Raw genomic sequence first — 24,646 nt, forward strand, 5'->3', positions numbered from 1 at the left:
ACTGTAGGAAAATTAGCTTGATTCAAGACCATGTAGGGACTTTTATCCTAGAACAGATCAAAGTTTTATTGAAGACTTTTAAGCAGAAAGTTGCGAGATCAAACTTTTATATGGAGATAGTTTTCCCTGCATTAAAAAAGATATAGTTTGAAAAATGTTAGAAGTTTGTGTCAAATCCAGTTAAAAGAATATAGGAAACATTCTATATAAGAGATAAATGGTCACAGAAACAAGAGAATGCTGGTAGGAAAGTCAAAGAGACTACAAATTCTATACTTTGCCAGCTTTGGTAATAAATTAAAGACAATGGCATTCACTATGCCAGAGAATACATCATGAGGACATAGCTTTACTTATGTTTTAATTTAACTATCTTAGGTTTAAAATGTCTTTGAGATATATAAGTAGAAATGTCAAATACACTTCTGAATACAAAGGCTGAAACTTTAGAGAGTTCTGGATTAGACACAATAATCCGGTATTCTGTTGACTTTTAACTGGTTATTGGAGTCTGATAACTTAGAAGAATATAATAGAAGAGAAAGGACCATTGGATAAATCTTCGTAAAACTCTAATATTTTTAGGCCAATTACAGCCAGCAAAAGAAACTATACCAACAGAAAGGTAAGAGAAACATCTAGAGAAAAATCAACAAACCAAAAATGAAAAAAGAAAGTGCTCAAAGTAATAGTAGCCAGTATCTATCTGCTTTTAGGGAATTAATGTAGATTGAGGGATGGACACTGTGAAGACTATAGCTTGTGAGGGTCATGTATATGGAATTTTGGATTCACAAGCCAGACAGCATCGGATACATTTGAAGAAATAGATTCAATGTAGGTAAGTGTTCAAGGGGGTATGATAAGATGCTAGGTGGAGGGGTGGAGCCAAAGTATTTTTTTAATAGACTAGAGAAATTTGTGCATCTTTCTCACCAGTAAGGGGAAAAGAAAAGAAAGAAATAAGACAGAAAAGAGAAGTAATAACTAAAATGTCTTAGTCCATTTGTGGATACTGTAACAAGAGGCTGAGGCTGGATAATTCACAAGAACAGAAATTTGTTGTCTTATAGACATTGGGAAGTTCAAGTTCTAAGAAACAGCATCTAGCAAGAACCTCCTTACTATGCAATTCCATTATAGAAGGGCAAAGAGAGAGGGATAGAGAAAACAAGAGACTCTAATTTTTTATAGTGGCTATTATTTCACCCTAACCTTAATACTTCCCATTGGGTCCCCCTTCTAACACAGTGACATTAAGACTGACTCACCAGCTTGAGAGGAGGGCACAAATAAGCAATCATAGCCCAGGAAAACACTAATTACTCCTTTGTCTAAGATATTTAATGGCTCCTTCTTGGCTTCAAAACTGAAAAATAGGGGAAAAACATAGACCTCATGAAATTACTCCAACAATTAAACTCTAATTAAAATAGACATGGTTAGAATATGAGTAAAATTTCTGGCACATTTAATAAAATAGTACTTCAAATGAACAAAATGTCCTATACAAAATAGTCACCAACACTTACCCTGTATTGAATGTTCTTTTTATTGTCAAGGTGATGTTCACAGAGGGGTTACAGTTACATAAGTAAGGTAATAAGTACATTTCTTGTCAAACTTGTTACCCCGTTCCTCATTTTTCTCCTATTTCCTCCCCTCCACTCTTCAGAAAGTTGTACAGATCATTTCCAATATATTGTCTTATGAATATCACTGTTGCATTGGTTCCCTCCTTGTCCTTTGTCTCACCATTCTGTTGTTCCCCTTCCCTTCCCTAATTCAAATAAACGTATATACAACACAGGGTACCAAAATCAAATAGGGTGACAACAGGGGTTATGCCAGAGGGGGAAGAACATAAGAGCAAACAAAAAAATCACATAATACATTAAAAACAACAACAACAAAGAAAAACCTCTTGTGTCCATGTCTTAGAGTTCATTTCACTTAGTGTCATCTTATATAGTCATAGCTGTTGAGCTATTCTGCTCATCCACTAGGATAATCTTAGATGCATCCTAATTATTGCAAATAATGGGAGCTATGGGACCTATGTTTCTTTGGGTCTGGCTTACTTCACTTAATATGATTTTTTCCAAGTCTTAGCATTTTCTTTCAAATGGGGCAGTGTCATTATTTCTTATAGAGGCATAGAATTCCATTACATATGCATATATATGTATATATACATTATGTAACTAATGCAATAAACATAATTGTGCTGGTAGCTTTTGTGTGGCCTTCTTTGTGGTCATTTGGGTAAATGCCCAGAAGTGGGATTGCTGGGTTATAGGGGGGCTCTATGTGTAGTCTTTTGAGGAACCGCCATACCGCTTTCCAGGGTACATGAATAAGTTTACACTCCCACCAACTGTGCAGAAGTGCTCTCTTTTGGCCACATCCCCTCCAGCATCTGTTATTAGATTTCTTGATTATATCCATGAAGGAATAAGATTTAATTATTAAGACTATACAGGAGTCTGACCATCAACCATGTCCTGTGTTGTAGATACACCTTAGATCCCCTGATGCTGAGGATGTACGATGCTTGCTACCATGTTGATGTTTGTGACATTTGTGTTTGCAGGGTACTATTTTTCTACCTGGAAATAAAGTCCTTGAGCATCCCTGCAATGAGGAGAACCCAGGAAAATTCCTTTTTGAAGTAGTTCCAGGTAAGATATTTTTCTGGTTTGGTAAAATTATTGTGATTCTGTCGGAAAAAGTGATGTTATGTCAGACAGGTGTCAGTCATCTTGAATTGTGACTGAACACATTAATTTGAGAACGCAAATATCAAAATCTGTTTCTATTTGCACAGTAGTACAAATGAATGTGCATAGACCTACAGACCAATGGCCATGTGACAATTCAATTGCTTCTGTCCATCAGACTCCAGAGTGGATAGACAGGAAATGATGATGTGGCACTTATAAAGGAGTGTTGGAAATAATTCTACGTTTTACAGTGTTCTTATGATAGAAATTTGACAAGGTGTTATGGGTAAATATGATTCCTGTCTGATTCACCGACATGTTTCTTTACTAAATTGCATCTTAAGTGATTCTTTGCTATACAAATAAGAAACAAATCAAGAAAACTTCTCTCGATGACTGACCAAGTATTACCTCTCCATCTCAACTTTGTTCCCAACCAACCATTTCCACATGTTTGGCTTGGAGAATTGAGGACATCTCTGCCAAGTCATCATATTTTGCTATTAAATTTCTGTAACATCTGTTCATTTTCCCTACTCATCTGCACCCATCCCTCAGAATGTACTTGATCCACACTTAAATCTGTGAATAATACAGCAAAACTTCCTCAAAAGACACAAATGTCTTTAGTCAGTGCTTCAGCCTTTCCTAGATGAAAGAAAAAAGGAGTTAACAGTGTGTCCTGGTTCTGGCTGATCAAGTTTGCCTACTATTGATATTGATCTAATCACAGGTGTGTGTAAATTTATTTGGGTGAATAATATCTAACTCCTAGAAATATTGCTGCAATATAAATGCTAGCAATCTAAAATGGGAAAGAGTATTTCCTTCTCAATGACAACAGCTGTAATACTGAGTTCATCTGGCTCTCGGTGGAATCCATGACAAAATGTTAATTAATGCAGCTGAAGTGCAGAAAGGTTAGTCAGATGCATTGTGTTATTTGTTTTCCTCCAGGGAGAACATATTGTAAGAAACCTGAATCTTGTTTGCCCTATTAAAATCCTTTTATTCTTACTTCTTAGTAGAATACCGTACGGAACCACATTCCAGATGTTGCAGAGTCTTTGAAGTATCATTAGAGGAAACTTCTCTCCCACTTTATCCTCAAACATTAGTTCATGTTGGCTTTTAAATAAGCATAGTATTTAAGTTGATGGCTCTGACATTTTCTCTCCAGTAATACTAGACATCTCTTTCCCCATTTCATCTGCTCTCTGGTCAGAGATTTCATTTTTTAGTGAAAAAGTTCTGTTGTAATAATATGTAGATGGACATTCTCAAATCATTTTAGAGAGACTTTTGTCTTCAAGGCCAGGAAACAGTGGGTAAATCTTTCTCTCCAACGTTGCTATAATAGGCTGCATGTTCTCCATGCAGTGTATATGACATAAGGGCTTTTGTGAATCAGGTTTAAGGAGTTTAATACTAGGTAATATGAATCTGAGAGCTGTCCTTTCATAAACACTTCTGGATAAAATTCAGGCTAGATGCTGTAATTACAGAGGCAATATAGCTCATTGGGAAATATGCTTTTTTAATTAATACCATATGTAGTAGCTTCTAACTTGGGTTTTTTGAATTCTGAATCACATTACAGAGTGTGAAGAGAATTGTGCCAAATGCTTCTTAGAAGAAAAGTGTCTGTGTTATTAATCTGTCACTGGAACTTTATTGGTGTGACTTTGACATCAAGTTGTTAATTCCAGGCAAGACCTGGAATTTAAGAATATGTGGATCTGTTTTGTGTGCCTTTTACCAGATTTTACAAATATCATGATTATTTAGGACTGGCAAGACAGTTGGTTCATTTTTGCAAATGAGAATGGCAGGGTAATATTTTCAAAGGTTTCTAATTGTGTGATGTGTGATGGTTTAATGTGGAAATCTCAGAAGTTACAACAGAGTATTTTTGATTCACCAGCACTTATAGAAGGCAGGAAGGATTGCACAAATGTGGTTATTAAAAAAAAATCCCCAAACCCTCTGTGGGTCTATCTATCTAACAGATCCTTATTCAGTATTGACTTTCTCTGTAGAATCTTCTCAATTGACACTTCTAAAATTCTGTTGTAACACTCATGCTTACAGACTCAGCTTGTCTTCTCTTTTTGGACAAATATACTCAAAGTGTATGAATGAATAGGACAGGATTAAATCCTTTCATTTCATTATCCATAACAATTTCCAACAAAACTAAAGCATTCAGAAAACTCATTGTTGTTTATTCTAGTGTTGTATGCATTCATATACATTTATGTTTAAATGTACTGTTTAATACAAGTGTACTATTTATATATAATTTGCCCATAGATGTAGGGATTTTTTGTTTTGATTTGTTTGTTTTTAGTCTAAAACATCCAAAAATTACCATGGATAATTAAGAAAAAAATCAAGTATTTTCAATGAAATTGGGAATTTTGTGTCTTATTTAGTTTTATCTACAAAGGTTTTAGTTGTTTGTAAAAAAAAAACCTATCTGGAAAAACAATCCATAACAATGCAGAGTTATTTTCTCATAGATTTATTATCCCCTGAAATAATGAATTATCTCTCGGAATAATGCCATGATTTATAGCATTTCACTGCAATATTTTTCTAATTTCCCTCCCTGTTGTTCAAAAAGATGTCAGCCAATTTGGCAAACTTGAAGACTTCGTTGTTAGACATGCCAAAGTTTAGATAAGTGAACTTTTGTGGCCAAATACTAAGCTTTTGGGAAATGCGGTTGAGAAAGGAATGTTGGCAGATCATATGTATGTATGTATGCATGTATATATATATATATTTCCTTGAAAGAAAATGCAGTTGGTCTCTCTTTCATAAAATGCTCTTGGTTGAGTTTTCCTTGTGAATTTTTAATTTTTTTACATATAAAATTAACAATTAAGTAATGATGCTTTAAACTTCTTCAGAGAATAATCTCTCAGCCAGAGATAAAGAAAATGAACCAGAGATATAGACAGGGATAAAAACAAAGGGATGTATGTACCTCCATCTAGTTAACATGACAGATTTGCTTATTACTGCATCCTTAATATCCAGTACAACATAACATGTGTAGAACTAATACTTAGTGGGGTAAATATAGTTGCTTTGTTTATAGAGAAAATTCAATTTTATAAAACAAAAACTTGAATTTCTTTTCCTACTGTGTAGGATCTTTCCTTCTTTGATATCCCCAAGTAATCTTTGTGGTTCTCATAGCTGAAGAATTGGGAGGCTCCTCACAGCCTTTGATCTTCTATTTGTCATCCTCTGTGATGATGAGACTTAAGAGAAGGATGAAGGAAAGTAATGATCTTCCCACACAGTTGTGGCAGTACTTAACACCAACTGGTCCCTAAATTGTCCAGCTACTGCTGACATTTTCATGGAGAATATTTGTAAGTTTCTCTACATCCCTAGGATTGGCAATCTACGCCTTGGATATGATCCTGTTAGGTGGAATGCAACAGATGGCTTTGAAGCCAGCTGCTTTCTTTGTGCTTATTCAGCTAAGAGAACATTCATGTTCCCTCGCCTGCCACATTTGGGAAACACAACATGTCTCCATGGTGCTGAATCCTCCATATTGTATTTTTCTCTATGGGTCATCAACTACAGTGCTTAGCATGGTCAGAGGCTTGCCAAGCTTCAGAGGCTACTAAAAGTCTCTAATTTAAAGAAAGTTGATGGATGCTGTGGCACAACCCATGATCAATGTGCTTGTGCTTCCCTGACTGCTTTTGGTGGATGGAAGAAACCCTTACGAACCTCTCAAAGGACAGAGCTTATCATGAAGACTGATTTCTCCAAGTAGTATGTCCTGTCTCTTGGTCCTCACCTTAAAATTCTCAGGGCAAGTTCCTTCTCTGACATTCTTTCTTTCCTTAAGCCAGCCGAAAGGTGGCTCAACACAAGTTCCATTTGTCTTTTCAACTTAGATTGTAGTACTTTTTCCTTTAGGTTTGGGTCTTGCTAACAATTCCAATATCATTCAGAAGAAGCTTTTTATTTATTTCCTACGTATAATTTTTATTCTGGGTTCCCAGGAAACTTATTTTGATGGAGTTATGTTAGGACACTTACTAGAGACCACGCTCTGGAGGCAGGCCATATGAATGGAAATGTGGAAAGCAGTTTAGGCAGATGAGGCTGGTTTACCACATTATTAGGGATCTCTGAGGCTAGAATGCCCCATAGTGTTTCTCCAGTCCATAGGGCTTGGTCTGTCCTTCCTGGTATCAGGTGTCCTTGACTGGGAGGAAAGAGAACTGACAGGCTCAGGCAAAGCAATTCCCTGCTACAGTGGAGAACAATTTGCTTAAGATCTACTTGCCTTTAACAGCTAATATACTAGTGTCTTGCCATCCAGACAAAGCACCTGTCTGTTGAAGTATCTATAGTTGTGTCTGTACCTGGATTTCTGCTCCTCAAGGTATGATGTGCTGCTTCATTTAATCCTCACTCTACCTTGAGATGATGTTTCTTCTCCATTCCACAGAAAAAGAAACAAATGAACAAAGTTACTTGATCAAAAGCTTACATTCACAATACTGGGTAGTGAATTTGTAGCTATATAATTATCTGTGTGGACATTTATATACTTTCATGTGTGTTGGTGTGTCTTTTGTGTATTTATATGTGTGTGTTTGTGTGTGTGCATGTGCATGTATGTAGAGTTAAAGTTTTGGAGTTCAAAATAGACATATACGTGTATCATTTTAAGCACTTAAAATGAGTTAACAATATATTACCCACTGGAGCCTATTTTCTGAACTATGAATATGTGAAGTTAGTGTTTTGAACTGAAGTGGATATACCGATATCTCTTCTTAGCTCATCCATTAAGAATGAGAGCTGTGGCACTTGAGGTAAGAATAAGAATTAACTTACTTGTAACTATTTAAGCCCATAACAAAAGCAAATCACTGCACAAAGATTCCCACCTAGAGTTCTTTTGAAAGCATGTTCTGAAGTCACAACTAGTAGGGTGAACAGACACTTGCCAGAAGTATGTTTACATGTTAAAAATAAAAAAAAACCTGCAACAAAGGACACGTGCATGCCTAATGCTTTTCCCACAGAAAATTCTTGGAATCTGAAGTCTTCTCCTTGTTATAGAAAAACATTCATTGCTGAAATTAGAACTTGTTCACAAACTACCTTTATACACTGGCCAAGACAGTGTAGCCACCAAATGCACCTTGCAGTAATCATATGCTTGGAATAATCTACCAGCCAAGGAAAGACCATTATGGGTTTTATGGAATTACCAATATTTCTAATCCTCAAAGCTCCCTCTTGACCCAGTGGCCCAGATCAATATTGACTAGATCTAGGAAGATTTTTGATCATTTTTCCATACCCCAGGAAAGAAAGCAATTATTGAATGAAGAAAACATAGAACGTGGGCTCCTGAAGTAGCTATGGAAGCAAGAATAAAGGAACTGTAAAGGGGTAACCTAAAGTGATTATCAACTTGCTTGGAAACAAAGCTGAACTCTTTAAAGACAAGGGTTATTTTCCAACCTTTCCTCATGGATATGCTGGACAATTACATGTTACTTCTATATATTTTAGTGAAGATATTTGTGTTTTATTTTACAGAAATATTTCCTAAAGTTTAGTGAAATTCCAGAAGTCATGGGTGACTCAAGTGTCTGATAAATGTATCATGAGTCCTTTTAACAAAAAAATATAAAATCATACACACTTTTCAGTGCTTTGGATACTTCTTTAAACCTAATCATAAGTAAAGTTGAAAATAAATTTGAATCTGTGGCCAGATACTTAATTAATCTTTATCTCACATTCTATTTCTATATTTGGACATTTATATTTAATTTCCTGTACATGTATTTATTTCACCTATATACATGTACAGAAAAACATGACAGGATTTCTCTGTGATTTGTATTTGTCTAGCATACCAATCAGTATTAGCATTGTATCTTTCTGATTCAACTGTTCTTCTAGTTTTATGACGATATATTGTATGACTATATATTGCTTTTAAAAATTATTTTAATTTTATTGTCCAGGTGATGTATAGATGTAGTGAGTTCATTTCTTGTCAAACTTGTTACCCCTCCCTCATTTTTCTACCACTTTCCATACCCCCCTTCCCCTCAATTTGTACAGATCCTTTCCAATATAGTGTTTTGTGAATATTGCTGCTTCTCTTTGTCCTTTGTTTCACCATTTTATTGTTCAGATATATTTCTTGTATTTACAAAAGAATGTTCCTTGGATAGAATGATTCATGTGTCTGAAGGCTATAAAAGTTTTAAAGTGCCAAAACATGAACATACTTAGATGGTCAGTACAGCTGTATTATGTAACAAGCCAGCAGCGAAATAAGTAATTATGACAGATAATCATGGGTGTCTGTGGGAAAGAAAACTTCTTGGCAATTTTCGAGTTTTTGAAATAATTATGCACCATCAGAGAAAAAAGTTTGCCATGTATATCTGTAATTATAACTCCCTGGTTCCACAAAGAAGGTCCTTAAATACATTAACTTGTCATGTAAAAATGTAAGTTAGCATTTGGCATCTATTTTATATGAAAATGTAGGGATATTTTTAATAGTGGTTTAGCAAAAAATTGGTCATTTTTCTTTTCACTAGTAAATTATGCTGCTAAAGTATCGATTTTACAATAGTCCCTTTATTATAAGAATTTCACCCTTACCCCTTTGTGTTAATACTGTAAGTTAAAATCCATGCAATTACATTTGTCATCCAAAAGTAACTGTGACAATCTCTTTATTTTTCTGCCTAGAACTGTAGGCAGCCCTGGGGTTTTTGTGTTATTTTGTTTTGTCTTTGTTTAGTGTTGATGTATGCTGATCTTTTGGAGAATGTGAGTAGGAGTTCTTCATGGAATGCAAACATAGTCTATGTCCACAAGTAGTTCTAATCATGAGGTAAATACAGTGGTGGAGATCAGTATGTTTTAAACTATTGTGTATTCCTTTATTTAAAAAATGTTTTGTAGATTTCAATTCCAAGTTGCCTTTCTACTTAAAATACCTTAAAGGATACATTTGAAAGAGGCTATTACCATGGTACAATGAGTAGTTTAAAATGTTTTAAACCTTTTGAAATTCTGGGTGTCATTTCAACCAATAAGCATGTAAACAAGGCTTTTATAAATTATTTGAATGTGCCATCACATGGTTACTTATGATAAATCTGTGTGGTGTGTTCTCTTATGTGTTAGATAAGGGATCAATGAACGTTTTCTAGAGAGGACCAGCAAGTAAATATTATAGGCTTTTTTGGTTGTACTGGCTCCATGATAATTACTCAGCTTTGTTCTGGTGACATAAAAAAATAAAATTTCATTTGTTAACATTAAAATGTGAGATTTTTATATCAAAATATCAAGAACTATCATTTATCTTTTGATTTTTTTCAGTCTCTTAAAAATGAAGAACATATAGACAGTGGGCCAGGTTTGACCCATTGATTGCTGACCTCTGTTTGAGATTTAAAAAAAAAAAACAAATCTATGAAAAGCATCCTGAAGATACTAATAAAAGTCACTAATCCCTACTGGTGCCACCAGTGCTAGAATTAGATCTCTGACACAGCCTTGTCTCCCTCGTCCAGGGCGTCAGACTGTCTCAAAATCAGGATGCAAAACCTATTTGCCATTTTTGTTTAGAAGAAATATCTCTAAATAATATCTTCTTCTTTTTTTAAACTTTTTAAAGAAACACGAAATGAATCTAAAATGTAGAGTGATGAAACTGAAAGAGTCTAAGTCTCATCTTACCTTCTTCATGAAGAAGACTAGATTCTGAAAAGAGTTGAAATCTTCTATGTGACTTTTAAATGATGTGTACCATTAATAGAAGACTGAGTGTGCTTACATAAAAAGCATTTTCCATACTTTATTCAGTCCCCATGAGTTCAAGGAGCTATTTATGGGCATTCTGAGCTGGAAGCATCCCTTGGATAATTAAACAAACTTGAAATATCTTCTAAACTATCATTTCATTTTTACTTACAATACTAAATATCTTAGAGAAAATGGAAATACTTTGTAGGTAAACAAACAGAATTAACAATCTTCTCAGTGAGACAGTTAATTTTTCTACCACTCATTTATTCACATGCCCCCACAAACTCATCAGTTTTCCTTTGGTATTGGTATGTTGAACACCTCCTTAATATAATACCTAATGTCTCTTGAGGCATTATTATATGCATATAGGCCTTGTATACACCAGACTTTATATAAAAGAGTTATTTCACATGACTAGTGGTAGATACCATTCCACCACAATCAGTGGTATCCATTCACATTCCTAATAAAAGCTAAAACTAGGCTTTGCACACACCTAAGCTCACAAAACATAACACAATTCCCTTACAGTGGTAAGATTACAGATAAGTGTGTCATGGAAATCCCACATAGGCCACATATCGAAGAGATAATAGAAATAAGTATGACCAAAACAACTGAAAGAGGCTACAGGGCAAAGGTCAGTATATATTGTCTTTCCTTCTGTCCATGATGCTCACATTTCTCATATGGTTTGCATTCTATTTCTTCCTCTTTCTTGGACAATCTTAAAAATAGAAATGACATTTTTCTATCCCTAATGCCTAGTCAAGCACCGTCCTATAGTGTATGCTTATTGCTAGTTGTTGAATTTATGGTTAATCAAGAATTCTATTTTTTCTCTATGGGGTGGTGGACAACAATGGATGAGTCAAAATTAGAAGAACCTCTGGCTCTGAACTGTTTAACTAAATCATCTTTTAACCCAGTGCCTTAAGAGACTGGAGACTGGAGTAGTTCATTAATTTCGCGTGCTATTTCTTCAAAATGGTACCTTCATCCCTCAACTTTCGATCCTTCATTAATACTAAAACCAGCCCTGTGTTTTACTAACTCAGTGACAGAAGCTATTTATTAACAAGTTATTCGCTGTAACAATTGTGTTTCTACCCTCACTGTTCTTTGTGGCATGGTTTTAATTATGCATTCTCAGGCTGTTCATGTTTACCTGCTCTTTCACCCAATAATTGAAAAAGGCTTTGCAATCAAATCAGGCTAAGGAAATAAGCCAGTAAAATACTAAACAAATGTCAGCTTCTGTAATTGTAAATTGAGTTTATCCAGATGGTTCTTTTTCTGCAGAAGGGGTTCTTGGGGCTATGGCTTAGTGAAAAAAGTGTGTTTAGGTTGATGGTCAGTGGAGAGTATATCTAATACGTCAGAAATGATGTGGGTGTGGAAAAGGAACATTGTAGTGAGGGAGAAGGAAAAGACCAGGCAGATAGTGAGAGACAATGGCCGGTGAAGGCAATACTTCTTCCAATGCCTAAAGACCTTGGACAACCTAGATATGGCTCCAATGAAGCAAAGCTGCTGATGACTCTGGAGCAGACAGGCACAGAGTACAGGTGTTCCTCCTCCTGGGATGAGATGGACAGTGAAACAACCAGATGCCCAACCAGCTGATTTTGCACAAAGGGATATAAAAGGAGACCACACAAGCCAACATCAAGCTATCGATTTCTGGGTCCCCTTTTCACTCTCCTATTGCAAGAAGTTTATTCTCATCTTCATTTTCCTTACTTATCTAGGAAGAAAGTAAACAAGATCTTATATATTATATAAGGTGGTCCTCCCAGCTGGGAGTTTTGGCTGGGGATTTGACAGGGTAAACAGCTTTCCTCAGTATCCCTGGCACTTACTCTCACTTTCCAGTTAAACTATCTCTGCTTCCACATTTCTTGCCTCACAATTCTTCATTTGGAAAGTACCCAAGACCCCTAGGTGGTATCAATACCATCACAGGAAAAGGAATCTATCAAGAAGAAAGAAAATGTATACACAGTAGAACAGCCATTGATAAGTAAGTGTGAGAAATTAACTTGCAGCAAGGATAAACCTGGCACACCCCTCATCTGTGCCAACTCAGAGAACCAAAAGATACTGATTGCTACTATTTCTCTCTCACTTTCTCTCTCTGATTGAAAACTTACATGATGTACTCCTGAATGCTTAAAAGTAAAATTACAAGCACTATATACAGCCCTACAATGAATTCCCAAGCTGTTCAGATTTCCTGGCTTTAAAAAGAATGTTATCCTCATTGGCCAATTAATCTAGAGGTTCCTCTGGTTCTGACCATGATTCAAATGCTGCTTTCTTGAAAACGTCATCTTCATAGGTCCATTAACTCTGTCTTGTTAGAACAATATATCTGAAAATTCAAAGGATCAACTATTTCAGTTCATGATTTTAGAGGCTTCAGTACACTATCAGTCAGTTCCATTGCTTTGGGTCTGCAAGAGTTAGACCATCATAGAGGTGAAGTGATGAGGAGGGGAAAGAGAGAGAGTCAGAAATAAAGGTAGAAAGAGACATGGAGAGACAAAGACAGACAGACAAGAGACAGGGGAAAATAGAGAGAATGAACAAAGAGAAAAAGAAAAGAGAAAAAGGAAGGAAGGGAGGGAGGGAGGGAGGGAGAGAGGAAGGAAGGAAGGGAGGGGGAGAGGGAGGAAGGAAGGATGGGAAAAGAGTCAGCCAAAAGAACCCATTCAATAAAAGTCCCAAGGATTCCATCCTACTTTGATTCCTTTTACTACAATCCCTGCACCTAAATAAGAAAATTGGCCAGTGAAGGTAAAACCACCTTAAAAAGATGAAATATATTTCAGATACTTGGATAAATATAAAACTGTTTACACTAGTTAAATGGAAGTGGAGAAAGAGCAGAGACTGGGCTGATCTTGGAGGAGTTACCCAGGGAAGACAGCTAGGACTTGGTGGTAAAGGACCATTCAGATATTTATATAATTTCAAGCTGTACAAAATTATCAATGCAGGTAAACAGCTTCAGGCAACCACTGAGAACTATTATGTGTCTGTCTCTAATTTCTAGGACCCCAGCCCTGAATGCCTTCCAGGTACCCACAGGGCAGTGTAGAGGTCTGAGCTTTGTATATTAGATAGGTATAAGGTGAAATCCCAGTTCTGCCTCTGGAGTTAGTTGTTTGCAACTGTTTTCTCTTGTAAATATAAAGTAAAAATGCTTCCCTCAAAAGATTGAAGTGAACAGGGAGAAGGTAAGAATTTGTGGACCATCAAGCATTCTACTTAGCTGACTGAAAAGTAACATTTTGAAGCAATTGGCTATGATATGCCTTATATAAATAACTGCTGGCTTGGAGACTGAGTGGTCTTACATGGGATTCTAAATGCAGCAGAAATTTAGGGGAAAGAAAAAAGGTCACTGTGGGCTGCAGCAATCAGAAAGTGTTCCCAGAGGCAATGAGTATGTATGAATCTGGAATTTAAAGAACAACAGGAGTTGGATTAGATAGCTAAGCTGTTAAGAATTTCAGGCTGAGAAAATATTAAAAAAGGCATATTGTAAGCCCAAATGTGGTACACATGGCCCTTGTCATTGAAAGGGACACTACAACAGAAGGAGTGGCACCAAGGACACATGCGTGTCTGTTTGGCATCCTTCTTACAGGGCGAACTTGGGGGGGGGGAAGGGGTGGGTTCCTGATTCTTAGGTAACTTTGCAAACAGTAGGCATCACTTTGCAAACAGTAGGCATCGCTCAGGTTATTTTATGAAAATGCACAGCTAAATGCTAACAAAAAGCTTGTATTTTAGGGACAATAATGCGCAATTCAAATATCTTTCATACACATAAATTGTATCAACCACTTATCAATTCAGTACACCTCACCAATATTACAGGACAGTCCTCAATCACTAATGGCTTAAGGACCCACAGATCCCAACCAGGTTTCCTTGTGAATTCCTACTTGATCAGCACTATTTAAAAATAACATTTTATGTCTATGACAAAAAACAAGTAGTGTGTAGAATGTCTAGAGTGCTAATTATGTTTCTAAAGCTGTCATGATGAAGTACCACAAACTGACACTGAGGACATTTATTTTCTTAGAACTTAGGGGCTGGAAGTACACAATCAAGATTTGACACCATTTTCTTTTTTTTAAATAAGCTTTTATTGTGAAAATACTGTACAGAGCAAGGTAATGAGTACAATTTATCAAGAATTGTCTTTTGAGACCTTCTCTCGAGTCCTGATTTCTTCTTCTTTCTCTAGTGTCTTCACAGTCCCTTTCTCTTGGCCTAATTTCTTCTTCTGAGTACACTAATTATATTGTGTTAGAGCTCACTCCAGAAATTTTATTTTAATCTAATAGCCTCTTTATAGACCATATCTCCACAATTAAGAATTCAGAATTCCTAAATTCAGCAGTCCTAAGAGGCTCAAACTTCAACATACATATTTTGGAGATACACAAATCAGCCAGTGTCAGAACAGTAAAGGAGGCTAAAGGCCTAACTTCTAGAGGCTTCTCATTTGTAAGGGTAAATGCATCAGACTTGTTATTTGGTGCCTTGAGTCCCATCAGAAATTCAGATCTAAGTTTGAAAAGACCAAATAATTCAGCAGAGAATTAGCATGTGAAATAGAAACAGCGCTTCTAGAAGACCACATATTTATGTCTAGTTGGTCCTTCTGCATACTGACTTTAGATTTAAAATTCCCCTTAAATCTATTCATGGGGTTTTATTTAGTTGTTGTTGTTTTTTTTTTTAACATTTAGCCTAAAGGAAGTAGACTAGACATCTAGCTTTGACCTATTTTTTTTCTTCAAATTTCTTTCTTTGAAGTCAAGGCTAATTTTATCTGGGAACAAACTCCTTTTTAAAGTGGTACACAGATGCATTAACTACTACTGGTGATCAGTCTAGTCATGAACAAAACAACAAAGAGGAGTCTTGATATGTCTTATCTAGTGTTCCAAGCCTTCTGTGGTAAATTACCAACTTGTCATTCAGGGCATTTATGAGCAAGAAGTATCAAGGCACGCAATTAAAGCTTCTGGAAAATGATTAGTACAGGGGCATGGCATGAGGTAGGGTTCATTTCTTTAGCACCAATCACATTGTCTTTCTCATGACTCATTATTCCTGGTGTGTCACTAGTTGGCGGGAGTCATAGCAGAGATAATGACTAAATCGTGCTTGGGACTTATTGACTCTAATCTATGGGCTGTGATTTGTCATAATGGGTTCTTTGATTGAAAGATAAATAACTCATTTCACCATGGATATAACCAACACCAATCAATTATTATTTGACTATTTGTTTTGCATTTTATTTTAGATTATACTTTACTCTGCAGATAACCTTACTGTCAGCTTAATTTTAAAGGTATTTCTCCAATTTCCTGATGGAAAATGTAAAAAATTCATTTTATCTTTCAGTGACCTTCTTTCCCACTATTATAGGAGAGGAACTATCATTTTATTTCTTTTATTATATATTTAAATAAGTTTCTATTGTGAAAATACTGTACAGAGGGGTAACAGTTACATGAGTAAGGTAATGAGTACATTTCTTATCAAGCATTGTTGCCTCCTCCTTTGTTTTTCCTCTACCATCCCTTCCCTCCCACCTCCACAACTACACTCCCCCCCTAAATTGTAAAGTTCATTTTTCAACATAGTGTCTTATATATCTCATTGTTACAAGGGGTCAACCTGTATCCCTATTTAAACATTTTGTTTTTTCCCTTCCCCTCTCCCAATTATACCGACATAAAATACAGTGAAAACGGGTTATACCATGGGGGAGGAACATACAAAGCAACAAAAAAAATCACATGGTACCTTATAAATACGTTAGAAGCAATAGCAAAAAAGAAAAAAACCACTTGTGTCCTTATCTTGGGGTTCTTTTCGCTTAACTTCATCTTATCTGGTCATATGTACATAGCTTTTGACCTTTTCTACTTGTCTCAGACATATACTAGTTATTGCAAATAAGAGAAACCATGGGACCTATGTTTCTTTGAGCCTGGCTTACTTCACTTATATGCTATTGTTACTATAGAGCTAATGTACAGAGGGATTACAGTTACAGAAGTCACTTAATCAGTACATTTCTTTTTAAACTAGGTTGCATCTTCCCTCACTCTCTTCCAGTTTTTCCATGTCCCCTCCTGCAAATTATATAGTTCATTTTCCCCATAGTGGCTAGTGAGTATTATGGCTTCCAATTATTCACCTTTTGTCCCACCTTTTCTGTACCCTTCCTTACCCTCCCAAACACAAATAAACTAACAAACAAAAGGAAAAGACAACAAAACAGCAACAAAACAATAACATATCTTGTTTTCATTTTTAGGAGTTCATTTTGACAAATACTATTTTATATGATCATGTGCACATAGCTATGGAGCCTTTGTGATCCACTCCTATGAACATCCTCCTTTGGTTCATTTTCTTCCTTAAATTCAGTCTTGCTGAAGTAAAACCCATAGACTCCACTCCCAGGTTACTTGAGCTGATCCTAAATTTTGGCAAAGTAGCAGGGTATAAAATTAACCCTCAGAAACAATGGCTTAGGGCTCAAAGAAACATAGGTGCCATGGTTTCCCTTATTTGCAATAACTAGTATATGTCTAGGACAAGCAGAAAAGCTCAAAAGCTGTGTACATATGCCCATATAAGATGATGCTAAGTGAAATGAACCCCATGATAGGGACACAAGTATGTTTTTCTTTCTTGTTATTTTTTAATGTATTTATAATGTACTATGTGATTTTTTTTGTTTATTTTGTATGTTCTTCCCCCATGGTATGTCCCTTTTTTCACTGTATTTGATGTCGGTGCTCTGCATTTTGTATATACATTTTTTTCTAATGTGGGGTGGGGAAGGGGAAATAACAAAATGCTGAAATAAGGATACAGGTTGACCCATTGTAACAATGAGATGTACAAGACACTATGTTGAAAACAAACTTTACAACTTTGGGGGAGAGGAAGGGAAGAGTTCGGAAGGTGGGGAGGGAAGGGATGGTAGGGCAAAAACAAAGAAGGGGTAACAATGATCAACACGAAATGTACTCATCACCTTACTCATGTAACTGTAACCCCAGTGTTCAGTATTTTTACAATAAAAATATACATACAAAAAAATTTGAAACAAAAAAATCAATGGCTTTTCTGAATGCTAAGCATGAGAAGAACAAAGCTGAAATCAGGAAAGCAACTCTTTCCGTAATAGCCCCACAAAAAATAAAATACCTAGGAGTTAACTTAACCAAAGAAGTGAAGGATCTCTATGATGAAAACTTTAAAAACCTGAGGAAGGTAATTAAAGGAGAACTAAGGAAGTGGAAAAACCTCCCATGCTCTTGGATTGGGAAGGTTAACATCCTGAAAATGGCAATACTGCCAAAATCTATACCCATCAATATCCCAGCCTTGTTCTTTAATGAAATAGAGTAAGCAATCCAAAAATTCATATGGAATAATAAAATACACCAAATAGCAAAAGCAATCCTTAGTAGAAAGAGCAGTGCTGGCGGAATATCAATACCAAACTTCAAACTCTACTACAAAGCCAATCAAAACAGCTTGCTGCTGGCCAAGAACAGAAATGAAGACCAATGGAATAGAACTGAAGATCCAGAAATGAAGCCACAGACCTATGTCCATCTAATCTGTGATAATGGAGCAAAAAAATAGGGTAGAAGAAAGATAGCCTCTTCAGTAAATGGTGCTGGCAAAATTGGTTAAACACTTGTGGAAAAGTTAATTTAGATCCTTATATATCACCCTGCACCAGAGTCAACTCCAAATGGGTCAAAGACCTTGAGGTAAAACATGGAAATATTACAGGAAGAAATAGGAGAAACTCTAGGGCTCCTTGGCACATGTTCAAATTTTCTTAATAAAGACCCAGAAACACAACGAATCAAAGAAAGGTTGAAAAAATGGGATTGCATGAAATTGCAGAGCTTCTGCAAAGGAAATAGCTACCACAATCAGTAGAAAGCCCACAGACTGGGAGCTCTTCACTAGCCATACAACAGACAAGGGTCTCATATCTAAAACATACTTAGAACTCAAAAAACTAAATCCCCCAACAACAAATCCTCAAAGATTAATAAGTCAGCTACAGACTTAAAGAGAGACTTCTCTGAAGAGCAAATAAGAATGGCCAATAGGCACATGCAGAAATGCTCAACTTCTCTGGCCATAAAAGAAATGCAAATCAAGACAACACTGAGATTCCACCTCACCACAGTTAGAATGGCTATAATCAAGAAATCTAATAACAACAGATGCTGGAGGGGATGTGGCCAAAAGGGAACCCTACTGCACTGTTGGTGGGAATGTAAACCTGTTGATCCACTCTGGAAAGAAGTATGGAGGTTCCTCAAAAGACCACATAGAGCTCCCCTATGACCCAGCAGTCCCACTTGTGTGCATTTACCCAAATGACCACAAACAAGACCATAGTAAAGCTACCAGCACAACCATGTTTATTACGGCATTATTTACCATAGCTAAGATATGGAACCAACTCAGATGCCCCTCAGTAGATGAATGGATCAAAAAAATGTTGTGTAAATATTCAATGGAATTCTATCCTGCCATCAGAAAGAATGATACCACTCCATTAGTAAGGAAATGGAAGGACTTGGGAAAAATCATATCAAGTGAAATAAACCAGACCCAAAGAAACACAGGTTTCCCTTATTTGTAATAATTAGTATATATCTAGGATAATCTCAACAGATGAGCAGAATAGCTCAATAGCTATGTGCGTATGACCATATAAGATGATGCTAAGTGAAATGAACTCTAAGACATGGACACAAGAGATTTTTCTTCATTGTTGTTGTTCTCAACGTACTTACATGGTTTCTTTTTTCTTTTTTCCTCCTTTGGCTTATCCCCTGTTGTCACTGCATTCATTTTTGGTACCCTGCGTATTATATATACGTTTATCTGAATTAGGGAAGGGAAGGGGAACAGCAAAATGGTGAGACAAAGGGAAAAACAATGCAACAGTGCTACGCACAAGACAATACTTTGGAAATGATCTGTAGAATCATGGTGGGGGGAAATGGCAGAGGGAAGGGAAAGAGGGAGAAAAATGAGGGAAGGGGTAGCAAGTTAGACAAGAAATGAAATCATTACCTTACTTATGTAATTGTAACTACCTCTGTATATCACCCTGGTGATAAAATTTAAAAAGCATTTCAGTGTTGCTTCTGGTTTTGTGAACTCCATTCACTTCTATTTCCAGGATTCATAATCTCTGGTTTATTCTGTTTTATCTTAATATGTAGCTTTCACGTCCATACTGTTCTGTTCTCATAAGCTTATAGGTATAGCACAAGAACTGAAATTTTATTGAAAGAGCAAATTTATCTCCTGCATTGTAGCATTCAATCATACTCTTATATGTATGCTGAAATGATTAAACAAATGTTCTCTTCTCTTGATCACACTTCTCTTACTGTCCAACACCTCATGTTTTTGTTTTTTATGGTTTTGTTGTTGTTGCTGTTTTCTTTTGGAAATCAAGCTCCTTCAAACTGTTCTTTACTCTTTTTTTTTTTTTGGTCCTGGGGCTTGAACTCTGGTCCTGGGCACTGTCTCTCAGTTCTTCAGTTCAAGGCTAGCACTCCACCACCTGAGCTACAGCGCCAATTCCGGTTTTCTGAGTGGTTTATTGGAGATAAGAGTCTCACGGCCTTTCCTGTCCTGGCTGGCTTTGAACCTCAATTTTTATATATCAGCCTCCTGAGTAGCTAGGATTACAGGCATGAGCCACCAATGCCCAGCTCTTTACTCTTTTTGATCCATGTCTTTGACACAGTCTATTATAAAGCCACCATTATTTTTTATTAATACCATCAATGAGAGCTGATCTTTCTGTAACAGTGATTAAGTTACCATAATAATGGCTCATTTAGAATCAGTTGACTCCATTGATCACTCCGTCTTCTTTGGTACACATGCTTTTTGCTGTCCAGGGTGCCATACCTGCTCTTCTTTCTCCTGATCCTCATTGTCCATGTATCTCAGTCAGCACTGCTTATTTCTCTTCTTTCTCTTGACCTCTTCATAGTGCTCCTAATTGTCCTGGAAAACTGCAATATTCTAGTTTGTCTTAACAGTATACTGTTCTCACTTTGTTCTGAGTTACTCATTGGAGCCAGAAGGAAAACCTATTTCTCTGTTTCTGAGACAGAGTATCACTGTTCAGCCAAGGCTAACCTTAAACTCATAATCTCCCTGCATCGACATCCCTAATACTGATATCATAGGCATGAGCTGCTACATCAGAGAGGGTAACATTAAATGACTTCAACTTGTACAGTAGCTTTAGGTCACAGAACATTCCCATATACACAGTAATATTTTTGATTTTCAGATTTAATCAAGTTGCTTCCTATTTTTAAAAAAATACCACAGACTGAAGATGTGGTGTGTTTCTTCTCCATAGCTTTCAGAATTCTAACCACACTAAACCTTTCAGTTTCTCAGAAGTAAAGTGCTCTACTCTAACCACACAACTTTTCATATGCTGTTTCCTTATTTTAGGGTAGCTTTTTCCCATCATTCTCCATTTCAGAAAATAAAACTGCAACCCGTCTCTTATAGAGTACCTCACTAGTTACTCCTTTAGGGGGTACATTTAGGGTCCTTCTTTCCAGTATGTGTCAGTTCACTTTGAAGACCAATGACCTATGGTTCTTACCTTTTTTCATACAGAAATAATGTAAGTTCTATGACAACTAGAAAATGATTGTTTTCTGCAGTCTCTTTTTTTTTTCTTATACAGCAAACTACCTCTCATGTGATGGTTATTTAATACCTATTTATCAAAGGAAGAAAAGGAGAGAGGGGTAAAGGAAGAAAGAAAGAGAAAAAGGGAGAATAGTAAATATGGGATGTCATTATAATATGGAAATTGATAGGTTCTAGAATTGATAAGTGAGAGCCTTGAGTTCTATAGTAATTCAATTCGAAACTCAAAGTTTGACGTAAATCGAACATTTAAGAATTTTCTATGAGTTGAACATTAGGTACCAAATACTTGTCCGTGAGGAGATATTGTTCAACATCCCAATGGACATCACTTAGAAGAAGAATTCCACTGGGAAATTCCATTCTGGGAAATACTAATTAAGTCCATTTTGAAGCAGCCAGGTGACTTACAGGACTAGCAAAAAGAAGCAAGAGGAGTCTTGCTCCTGTTGCATCAATTAGGCAAATTAATTCTTGGGCATCTATTTATCATACATCATCACACACTGAGAAGATCAGATGAAACAGCACATGTAGATATTGGTAAGCTAGTGTCACCAAAAGGAGGATGGTGATCTGGAAAAATTAATTAATTAGTTACACCGTCCACCAGCATATATGTGTCGAACTTGTCCTCAACTCACCTCTTTTCTTTAAAGGTCCCCTCATTATCTCTAAGGAGTTGAATTCTAATACAGTTGAATATCCTTCCCCATCATTTCTCCCTGGTTAATATATGAAAATTAATCCATGGGAAAGCACTCAGTGAAAGCACTCTATATGTTGGTGTTTTTAAAAGTGGACATCTCAGCTGGTGTTAGTGGCTCATGTCTATGATCCTAGCTACTCAGGAGACTGAAATTTGAGGATCATGGTTGGAAGCCAGCCTAGGCAGCAAAGTCCATGACACTGTTATCTTCAATTAACAACCAAAAAGCTGAAGTTGAACTGTGGCTTGAGTGGTAGAGTGTTAGCCTTGAGAAAAAAAAAAAAGTCTCTCAGGGACAGGGCATAGGCCCCCGAGATAAGCCCCAAGACAGGCACAAAAAAAATAGCTTCTCTAGTGACTGTTTACTCCTTCTATAAATACTGACAATAGAGCCATGAGGCCTAAATAACCGTGGTCACTGTTGTCAGTCAGTATGGACTGACCTCCAGCATTAAATCACCTGTCTTTTTCAGCCCACTGCTAACCAGTGGGTCCCAGTGGACTAGCTTGCTGCCTCTTTTGAGATATATGGTTCTTTCTGCACTTTATGGCAGCAGTCAGCAGTGCCATTTCCTTAGTTGTCTGGACCACAAAGCCTCAAGGGTATTTCTGGTACTTCTGAGGAAACTACTACTGATGGAACTAATTATGGCTGGGAAACCATACGCAGCAAACTGATTGTATATCCAATCTAATGGCCAGTGAGTTAATTACACACAAAGAGTCAGGCACAGTATGTTCATTGTGGCTGAAAATACTACCCCCTGGAAATAATTAGGAGCAGCAAGCAGATTATAATATGCATCTTTTCAGAGATTTTACAGGTTCTCACTTTCATAGCATGTGCAGATTCATACATATATTTCTAGGTTACTTATTGAAAATACGGAAGAGCTAAGAATCTTGGCACCCACCGACAATATAACAAAATTGCCCCAAAAGGGTCACTGGAAAGGTTTCCACAGTGAAAGGAAGAAGGATGACTTACACTCAACAGCTTGGCTCCCATTATGTAAGACTGATCCCTTGTGGATAACCTGTCTGCCAAGCTGGGCTGGAGCTCCAGCAGCCCCAATATATCTCTGAAGCAATTAACTAGGAGAATCAGACTGCTTGGCAAAGTGAAACTCTAGGATTTCTTGGCTAAATAAATAACAAAAAATATTTTTAAATGGGATCCTAAGATTTACCTAATACAAGTCAGAGTTTATCTTTAACTGAAAACAATTAATTTATCATTTATTAGAAAATAAGTTTTATTTACAATATAAACAATTTTTTCACTTTTGACAGAGTTCAAAATATGTACCAAATTAGAATTGATTCTTTTTTTAAAAAAAAAGAAGAAATCTTATAGTATTTACTGACTCTTGTCACATATATTATCAAACATATAGCAGATATGGTAAATATCAACTGCTCAGCAGCTTACTAATGGGGAAATATATGTATTTTTAGATATGGCTAAAACTGTAAGTGGGGGAGATGGGAAGGAATGGGAAGGGGAAACAAAGAAGGAGGCAACAATGCTTGATAAGAAATGTTCTCATTACCTTGCTCATGTAATTGTAACCCCTCTGTATGGTATTTTCACAATAAAAAAAACTGATTGGGGGACTTGCATATTGTTTTTATTTTAGAGAAATCTGGAGTCTAGATCAGATAAAATTAAGCAAGCCTTCTTTTCAAGGCTTTACAAGTTTTGTCCATGAAAAGTCTAGATTGTATTGAACTGATTTTTTTCTTATAACCAAGACAGAGATAGTTTTCCTCTTTTATTTTGACTAGTTTACAGATTAAAATCTATTAAAAGATTATATTCACTAAAGTTTGTGTTATTTGCTAATGTTGTCTCTACCACTCTATACCAAAAATGATCTTTCAGGATATCAGTCTGAATATAATATTAAATAATTATAAATAATATAATATTAAATAATTATAAAACAAAATTTAATAGGTCCCTCCTTCTTATGATGGGAAATTTTAAGATAATTTTGGAAGAATGTGAATAAAAGAAAGATTGCATGATCAACATATAAATTCCCAAACTCTGAATCTAGCAGTATTCCATGTTTTCTTTGATTTTATTATCACATTTTCTGGATTTTTCTGGTTGTAGTACAAGACTTCCATTATCATAGTCTACTTGATTTTGGTAGTGTGGTAATAATTGTGTGTTAATGTGTATGTGTGTGTGAGAGAGAGACAGACAGACACGCAGACAGACAGACAGCTAGACAGAGAGACAGAGAGACAGAAGACAGAGAGAGAGTACTGGAAAGAAGGATGGTTTACATATAACAGGTTGGCTTCCATTATGTAAGAGACTGATCCCTTGTGATCAGAGCTTTGTCTCTGGTCTTTAGCTTTTTCACTCAAGGCTGGTGCTCTACTACTTTAGCCATAGCTCTACTTCTGGCCTTTTGGTAGTTAATTGGAGGTAAAAGTCTCACAGACTTAAAAGTCTGGACTGGCTTTGAACCATGATGCTCAGATCTGTCTCCTGTGTAGCTAGGATGATAGATATGAGCCACTGCTTAGTAATAACAATTTAATAATTATAACATATACAACTTCTGTGTTTTAT

The 24,646-nt window shown here is 36.2% G+C and overlaps 1 protein-coding gene across 1 annotated transcript in view; it reads left to right on the forward strand.

Annotated features, from left to right (window-relative positions):
• Arhgap24 (Rho GTPase activating protein 24) overlaps positions 1 to 24,646 on the forward strand; it is a 449,827-nt gene that overhangs the window by 208,087 nt on the left and 217,094 nt on the right. Inside the window, exon 3 of the mRNA XM_013020201.1 lies at positions 2,594 to 2,681. Within this exon, the coding sequence (XP_012875655.1) occupies positions 2,594 to 2,681 (88 nt within the window). The remainder of the gene's footprint in view (positions 1 to 2,593; positions 2,682 to 24,646) is intronic.

Source organism: Dipodomys ordii, unplaced genomic scaffold (genome assembly GCF_000151885.1).
Source record: "Dipodomys ordii isolate 6190 unplaced genomic scaffold, Dord_2.0 Scaffold49, whole genome shotgun sequence".
Classification (NCBI taxonomy): Eukaryota; Metazoa; Chordata; class Mammalia; order Rodentia; family Heteromyidae; genus Dipodomys; species Dipodomys ordii.